Raw genomic sequence first — 8,645 nt, 5'->3', positions numbered from 1 at the left:
TTTATTTATTTATTTATTTATTTGGCGGAAGTGGGGACTGAACTCAGGCCCCTGCGCTTGCCAGGGAAGCGCTTATTCCATGGAGCCATCTCCCCGGCCCCAAGTTTTATTTTTTAATGACTGAGCAATGGAAGATATTTAGTTCATTTTTAAGTAATCAAGAGTCAAACAGCACTTCTGAAGGAATAAATGGAGGCAAATGGAGATAAGTCTGAATGAGCAGAGACTAGGCTTTTGGGGGGCCATATTACTGGTATTTGTTTTTGTATCCCTATAACAAAGATCACTGTTTCTGTATTTGCACAATACTACATTCTCTTTCACATAAAGGTGAATGGGGAAGAGACCACCTTTATACTTCTTAGGGCCAGGGAGATAGCTCAGTGGAATAAGTGCTTGCCTAGCAAGCGCAAGGTCCTGAGTTCAATCCCTGGTACCACCAAATAAGAAAACAAAACAATAAAAACCTCGAGATCTCCTAGCAACTAATGTGTCTTTTTTTTGTCTCTCTCTCTCTCTTTTTTTTTTAAAACCGGGGATTGAACTCAGGCCCTTATGCTTGCCAGGCAAGTGCTTATTGTACTGAGCCATCTCCCTGGCCCTAAAGTGTCATTGTGATAAACACTGAGAACTATAAGCATTGGTGGACTGACAGATGTTGGTGATTTAACGATTCATGTAAAAAAAGCAAAATAATTTATTTTAGCAAAAATCCTTGTTTCACATGCTATCTCATTTCACACAGTACATTCTTTCTCAGTTTTTGTTTACATACATACATACTTCTTTTTTTTTTGGCGGAACTGGGGATTAAACTCAGGCCCTTACATTTGCCAGGCAAGTGTTTATTCCACTGAGCCATCTCCCCAAGCCCTACATACATACTTCTAACAGTTCAGCATCTTTATGTTCTCTGTGACAGAGAACTTGGAAAAGAAATTAAGGAAGTAGGGTACCTTTGAATCTCAGTTCTGCTTCTAATCAGACAGAAGGTTTGCTAGTTAATTTAACCTCTAGGTTTGCATGGGCTCATGTCTTCCTATACACATATCACCCAGAAGCACAGAGCAGTAACGAGCTCTCTCTTCTAGAAGACGAGAGAGAAACTACTATTTTTTGGTACCAGGAATCAAACTCAGGACCTTGCCCTTGCGAGGTACTATGTCTTCAAAAGGCTCATTCTTCACCTGTTTTTCTCTTCCAGTTCCTTATTCGCTTTCCTCTTGAATTTGGGCAGTAGCTGCTGAAGAAGATCCTTTACTGCATCACGTTCTTTCACTGCTGTGCTTTCATTGGAAAAATGGAAATTTGTTGTGTCCCCTGCGTGAAGGACCAGCTGAAGCTGAATTTTAGCTTTTCCCTCTGGACTAATTTTCTGGCCTAAAAGGAAACATGAAGCTCATCAGGACACTCACACGGTAGAGTAGGTTAAGCAGTAGGTTATTTCTCCTAAAACTAAACATTCTTTAGGGGGGCTTTAGCTGCTCTATTACAATCTTACTGGTTCTGTAGAAATGCACTCTTTTCAAATAATACCACATAATCAGTGTACGGCTTAACACAATTATTAATATTGCTTCTTTCCTCTATAGTTTCCATATAGTCCTTCTCATCTGTACTTTGATATTTTGACCTCCCATTACTAAGAGGCTTTTCATTCCATTCAACTAGGATAGATTCCTTGAAAGCTTTCCAGCCAGCCAACCAGGACCCCTGAATCCATCCTAAACACTGAACTTCAAGTGACAACATCACTAAGAAAAATAACGTGTCATAATCTAAGCCTGTTAAAACACATGACTAAGAAAAATAGGCAATTTTACATTCGGGAGAACTGTCAGCACTTGAATCAAGAGACTAATCCTAGGTGGGGGCCAGGGAGATGGCTCAGTGTAATAAGTGCTTCCCTGGCAAGCGCAAGGGCCTGAGTTCAACCCCTGGTTTGGGGGGGGGGGAGAAAAAGAGAGAGAGAGAGAGACTAATCCTAGCCTCATTAATTTTTTGTTTTGAATTTTCTTTTTTTTTTTCCTTGGTGGACCCGAGGATTGAACTCAGGCCCTTGCGCTTACCAGGAGTTTTGAATTTTCTAAAACAAAAACAAAAACACATTAATTTATTTGGTACAGGGTCTTACTACACAGCCTGGACTTGTAGTGATCCTTCTGTCTCAGCCTCCCCAGTGCTGGGATTACAGGCATGTGCCACCATGCCAACTTTTGGTAGCTGGCACAGTGTGCTCAGGGTTCCGGGGCCAGCATGGCATGCAGTACTGGGGATGAACCCTGCTTGCCAGGCAGGCACTTCGACCACCAAGCTATCCCCCAATCCCTCTCAGCCTCATTTAAAAGAAGGACACCACACTCTGTCTTCTGAGATGACGAAGTGGAGTAAACACCAATACTGATGTATCATTGCCCAAAATATTTAGCTTGAGTATAATCAAGTCTCCAGCTCTTTCAGTTTATAAGAAATACAGAGGGCTGGAGATTGTAGCTTCCCTGGCAAGTGCAAGGGCCTTAGTTCAACCCCTGGTTCCACCAAAAAAGACATTACTGAGATAACTGAGGAAATGTAATAACAGTCTGGATATTTATGATCACAATGTACTTGAGCCAGACATGTTGATACATGCCTATTTTCCCAGCATTCCAGAGGCTGAGGAAGGAGAATCGCTGAGTTCCAGGCAAGCCTGGACTATATACCAAGACTATCTCCAAAACAAAAAATCCCAAGTTTTTTTTGTGAAAATGATCTTATCAAACAACACCAAGTGTATATATAAATAAACAAATGCAGTAAAACATCAACTGCAGTATCTAGGCGGGATATTTTACATAGCTTTTCCTTGTACCATTCTTTAATTTTTTTTTTTTTTTTTTGCGGAACCGGGGATTGAACTCAGGCCCTTACTGAGCCATCTCCCCGGCCCCCTTTTAAGAGGTTTTTTTTTTTTTCTTTAATTTTTTTGATTTTGAAGACTTTTTTAAAAAAATCAGAGCAGACAGCACTAATATATACCAGAGAACAACAGAGAAACTTGTGTTCTTAAAAAGCAGCACTCTGTGGTAACTGTGGTGGTTCTCTTTCAGGAAACAGAGATATTGGGCTTTGGCCTATTAAATGCGTGACTTGTGGTGGTGTGACACAGTGCACAGTTCTTAGCATAAACAGATCTCTAAACCTTCCTTTTTTTTTTTTTTGCAGTACCAGGGATCGAACTCAGGACCTTGAGTTTGCCAGACAAGCACTTATTCCACTGAGCTATCTCCTCGGCCCCCAGATCTCTAACCTTTAAACAGAAACTCTGACCACAAAGATTATGCTAGCGCATAGTATAGATGAAATACTCTACTGTTAAAAGCAGTAACAATGAAGTAATTTATTGGTCAGCCCTCTCAGGTGTGGTGGTGTACACCTATGGCTCCAGCACTCAGGAGGCTGAGGCAGGAGGATCGCTTCGAGTTCGAGGTCAGCCTGGGTTATATACAATAAACTCAAGGCCAGTCTGAACTACAGTGAGACCCTGTCTCAATACCTTTCATCACCCCATCCCTCTGAGACAATAAGTCCTTCCCAGGCATCTTTCCTTAGTGTTGCTCCTGCCTCTGAGAGGCTATGTGCTTAAGTTTTTTTTTTTTTAAACAACTTTTTTTTTTAATTTTTTTATTTATTTGAGAGAGAGAGAGAGAGAGAGAGAGAGAGAGAGAGAGAGAGAGAGGTGTGTGTGTGGCCAGCTCAGCCCACCAGGGGGCGGGGCTGGCTGGCATGTGGTGCTGGGGGATTGAACCGCGGTCCCTGATGCCTTGCCAAGCTTGTTCCAAGTAGGTGCTTTAGACCACTGAGCCATCTCTTCAGCCCCTGTGCTTAAGTTTTTAACAAGCTAATTTCAGCCTGAAAGACCACTGCTGATTTTCACTTGAGTAATTTATTAGTAACTTTCAAAAGTGGGCATTCTTTCAAATAACAACTATTCTGGAACAAATCTAGATCTGGGCATGCACACTCCAGGATCAGAACTGCACAGAAACTGGAGATTCTTTATTGTATAATCTGAGTAATTTTACAACGAATGTGTTTTGCTCAGTTACAGGCCCTGCTTCCCACTGAGGAGAAATGGTAACACAGGCAGTTTTTAGTGTATCAGTGTATTGCATAAATGTTAGTGTGTAAGACTTATCAGGAATTGTGGCAGTTCTCCACAGAAACAAAGTAACAGACGATCCTAATGCCAGGATAGTTGACAAGACCATACCAGTAGATTAGGCAGAAGTGAACTGTGACAAATTTTAAACAGTACTTCTTCCTTTTTTGGGGGTGGAGGGTAGTTGAGGCAGAAGCTCACCACATAGTCCAGGCTGGTCTTGAATTTATGGAGATTCTCCTGCCTCAGCCTACTGAGTACTGGTATTACAGGCATTATGCCACCATGCCTGGTTCTCTTTAAAAATAATGATTCCAAGTCATTTCAATGGAGAAAGACAGAAATTTTGGTCATTTCTAGCAGCAAAATAGAATTTATGCCCAGGAAAAGAGATAAATCCACATTAATAGCTGAGGTACTACAATATGCCAAGGGGCTGCCCAGACTTTCCTGAGTGTCAGTGTTTTTAAACCTAATTATTATTAAAGCATGTTACATTATCCCCTGGGTAATAAATTTAATATTAATCTCTCAAATTTCCTTTGGTTGAAAATTTTAAAGAAAGAATATGGTTATATAGCCAAAGACTAATTGGACAACCTTTCTAAATGGTGCAATGTTACCTAAAATAAAAAAAAAATCTGGCACTACCTGTTAACATGCCCTCTTCCACCCTGTCCTGGGAACTGAACCCAGCATGTTCACAGTAACTACATCTCTGTCTCCAATCCTTTTAGAGATGGGTTCTTGCTGGGCTGATAGGTTGCCCAGGCTGAGCTTAAACTTCTGATGTTTTTGTCTCAGCCTTCCAAAATACTGGGATTACAGAACAGCTTCATTTATATGCATGTAAAATGCACACACATACACAAACGGCAGAGTGTTACATACATACACCAATTCTGCATTTTAAATATATTTCAAATGTGTACTAAAAATACGTATTTTTGGTTTTTGGGCTGGCTCAGGCTGCCTTTGGGGCGGGTCTGGAAGGCATGGGGAGCTGGGATCAAACCGCGGTCCCCTGTGCCTGACTAGGTTTGCCCTGGCAGGCGTTAACCAACTGAGCTAACTCGCAAGCCCCACAAAATACAATTTTTAAAAACGTACAAAACATTTGAAACAGTAAACACAGTAACATGCTGCAGAAATATATCCTCTCTACACAACCTTTTAAAGTTCTGCAATGTAAAATATTTGTAGTAACAAAATTCTAAAGCTGGGCATGGCCTGGGGATACAGCTCAGCTGCATAAACACCTGCCTGGTGAGTGCAAGGTCCTGAGTTCCATCCCTGGTACTTAAAAAAAAAAAAAAAGTGGCTAATCTAAAACTGGGTATGGTGGCATACACCTGTAATCCCAGCACTTGGGAGGATGAGGCAGGAGGATCCTGGTGAGTTCAAGGCCAGCCTAGGCTACAAACTTAAGTTCAAGGCCAGCCTTGTCTACAAAGCAAGACCCTATCTTAAAAAGACAGAGAATAAAACAAAAGAAACTAGAAGCTTACTGTCTTTCAGTGTCATGGTTGAACATGATTGTATATCCACTCACTGGAATGTTACACAATTATCTCTTTTTTAAAGACAGGGCGTCACTACAGAGGCCAGAATGGTTGCCAACTTTGTGATCCTCCTGGCTCAGTCTCTTAAATGCTGGTACCCAGGCATGCACCACCATGCAAGGTATAATTTTTTTTTTTTCCCCCGGTACCGGGGATTGAACTCAGGACCCTGTCCTTGCCAGGCAGGCACTTATTCTACTGAGCTATCTTCCTGGCCCCACGCAAGGTATAATTTACATATTTTTCTACACTAATAAGAAACTTCGTTTTGGTACTGGGACTCAAACTCAGGACCTTATGCTTGCCAGGCAAACCTGTATATCACTAAGTTACATACCTATTCCTATACTTACCTATTTACATAAACCTGCACATGCTGTATTAATAAGCGAAGAGATTAGATAGAATCGTAAACATTCAGTGATATTATTTTGCAATTCTTTACACAAGGATTTTTAATGACATAAATTACAAAATTCACACTTTTTTTGGGGGGGGGCTGAATGCCTTCAAGGCATGTCTGGCTGGCTTGTGCTGTGGGGATAGAACCACAGCAACCTGAGCCTGACTGCTTTGTTGAAGCAGCCACTTAAAGAACTGAGCTAAGGGGCAGGCCCCCTCACACGTGTTATAAAATTACTAGGAAATACATTTACATCAGATCTTAGTGTAGCTGACTTACATTTAATATCTGCATACATATGGCTGATTGTAAATCTATCTTTGCCTTCAGGTGCCCAAGCGATTCTTTCTGCCATGAGGTACAGAGCTCCATCCTGTTTCTTCTGGCGCACCTTCTTTACGACCAGCAAAACTTCTTCAGATGAGGTCGCCATGATGGCTTAAGGTGCTAATAGAAAGAAATGAAGAAAAATGTGTCTGACACATCCATTAAGAGTGGCTTTACTGACTTCTAGTACCTCCCTAAGCTAAAATCTAAAATGCAAGATATAAACAGGAGGAAGGAAAAGATTCTTTTATTCAAAGTTAAAGTTTGCCCCACAACATAGGTTTGAGTTCACCTCACACTTCAGTGACACTTGACAATTTTTAAAGCCATTTCCACATATGCAAATAATGTCATCTTATTTTCTTCAGCTCTCCTGTATCATAAATACAAAATCTGACTATAAACATACAATCTTAGATTTACTCTATATTTAGAACTACAGTATTACAAAGGAGCCAGGAAGATAGCTCGGTGGCTTTAAGCGCCGGCTTGGCAAGTGCAAGGTCCTGTACTTGATCCTCAGTGCGGGGGGGGGGGGGGGGGGGGGGGGGAGAAGTACAAAGGATCCTAATGAAAATTTGTTGCAATCAAAATACATTTAAGCCAGGCCTACCTTGCTGGCCCCACCCCCAGGGCGATCTGAGCTAGCAATTAAGACTGGGCATGGTGGTGTGTGCCTGTAATTCCAGCTCTTGGGAGGGCTGTAAACAGGCAGATCACTACTAGTCTGATGTAGTAGTGAGACCCTGAATGCCCTGTAGACCCTTCCCTAAAAAATACAAAAACCCCAAGACAAAACACATTTAAGGTAGCTGGGAGTGGTGGCACATGCCTATAATCCTAGCACTCAGGAGGCTGAGGCAGGAGGATCATTGTGGAGGGAAATCAGCCTAGGCTACCAAGTCAACTCAGGCCAGCCTGAACTGCAAAGGAGATCTTGTCTTAAAAAGACAAAGCAAAATAAAACCAACAAATTTAAGTCACAGAATTTGTGTGAACATTTCAAAACCACAGTGCCACAGCTAAAAATCACACCCAGGTCACCGTTGTCTTTTTTTTTGTATTTTAGTACAGCGTCTACAGGGTCTCACTACACAGATCGGACTTGTGGTGATCCTCCTGTTTCCAGCTTCCCAAACACTGGGATTATAGGAGTCCCTCTAGGTGGGGACTCAGGCTGGCTCAGGCAGCCCCCTGGGGGCAGGGCTGGTGTGGCATGTGGTTCTGAGGATGGAACCGTGGTCCCTGCAAGCTTGCCTAAGCAGGCACTTTTGAGTCTGCTGAGCTATCTCGCTGACAAGGGATCAGCAGTTTGAGTTCAGCATGGGCAACTTAGCGACACAGAGACCTTGTCTTTTAAAAAAAAGTTTTTGGGATGTAACAAAGTGCAAAGGCCCCGGGTTCAATTCTAGTGTCACAAACAAAACAGAACAACTATCCAGGCCTGGGGATGCAGCTCACTGCCAGACTGTATGCATATCATACTATGTCCTGGATATGACCCCCAATGATCATGTATGCATGTTCAAAATCACTGAAAAAAATAGATCAGAGGTAAGTAAACACTGGGCACAACAGGTCCAGGTCAATTGTCTCATGCTAATTTGCTTGGCAAGCTTCCCTGGTCATGTGTGTCACTACTGTTAATTATATAAAGACTAATTTTAGAAGGGTTGACAGAACCACTGAGGCTATCTATCCTACAAGAGTTTCTGTGATCTCCAGGTTCCCTGAAGTACAGTCCTTGGATGGCAAGCACTCTTCCAAACAGAACTCTGTAAGAACCATAGAACATTTCATTTATGAAGACTATTGTAGTAGACCATAAATAAATATAGTCAGAGAAGATCTTGCATTACTTAACAGATTATTTTCTGAGCTTGGTGTGGTGAGGCATGCCTGTAATGCCAGCACTTGCCTGTAATCCCAGCACTCAGGAGGCTGAGGCAGGAAGATTATTGAGAAACAGAGGCCATCCTGGGTTACACAGTGAGTTCAAGGCCAGCCTGAACTGCATAGCAACACCATCTCAAAAAGGCAAAAAACAGAAACAAAACCAAAACCTTTATGACATAATGTCTGTCAAGGATAGAGAGGTAGCTTAAAGGTAGAGTATATGCTGAGAAGGTGCAAGGCTCTGGATTCAATTCCTGACAGTGGATGAAATAATCTGTCACTAGAATTCTTTAAACAGCAAAACCCTATAGGAAAA

At 41.9% G+C, this 8,645-nt stretch overlaps 1 protein-coding gene across 1 annotated transcript in view; it reads right to left on the bottom strand.

The window, feature by feature from the left end:
• Positions 1 to 8,645, bottom strand: part of Gtf2h1 (general transcription factor IIH subunit 1) — a 44,367-nt gene that overhangs the window by 31,031 nt on the left and 4,691 nt on the right. Inside the window, exons 2-4 of the mRNA XM_023719334.1 lie at positions 6,386 to 6,553; positions 1,188 to 1,380; positions 886 to 913 (exon numbers count right to left, since the gene is read on the bottom strand). Of these exons, the coding sequence (XP_023575102.1) occupies positions 886 to 913; positions 1,188 to 1,380; positions 6,386 to 6,539 (375 nt within the window). The 5' untranslated portion in view covers positions 6,540 to 6,553. The remainder of the gene's footprint in view (positions 1 to 885; positions 914 to 1,187; positions 1,381 to 6,385; positions 6,554 to 8,645) is intronic.

The sequence above is a fragment of the Octodon degus genome, unplaced genomic scaffold (assembly GCF_000260255.1).
Source record: "Octodon degus isolate 3935 unplaced genomic scaffold, OctDeg1.0 scaffold00067, whole genome shotgun sequence".
NCBI lineage: Eukaryota > Metazoa > Chordata > Mammalia > Rodentia > Octodontidae > Octodon > Octodon degus.
This window is presented reverse-complemented; position numbering and strand designations above follow the sequence as displayed.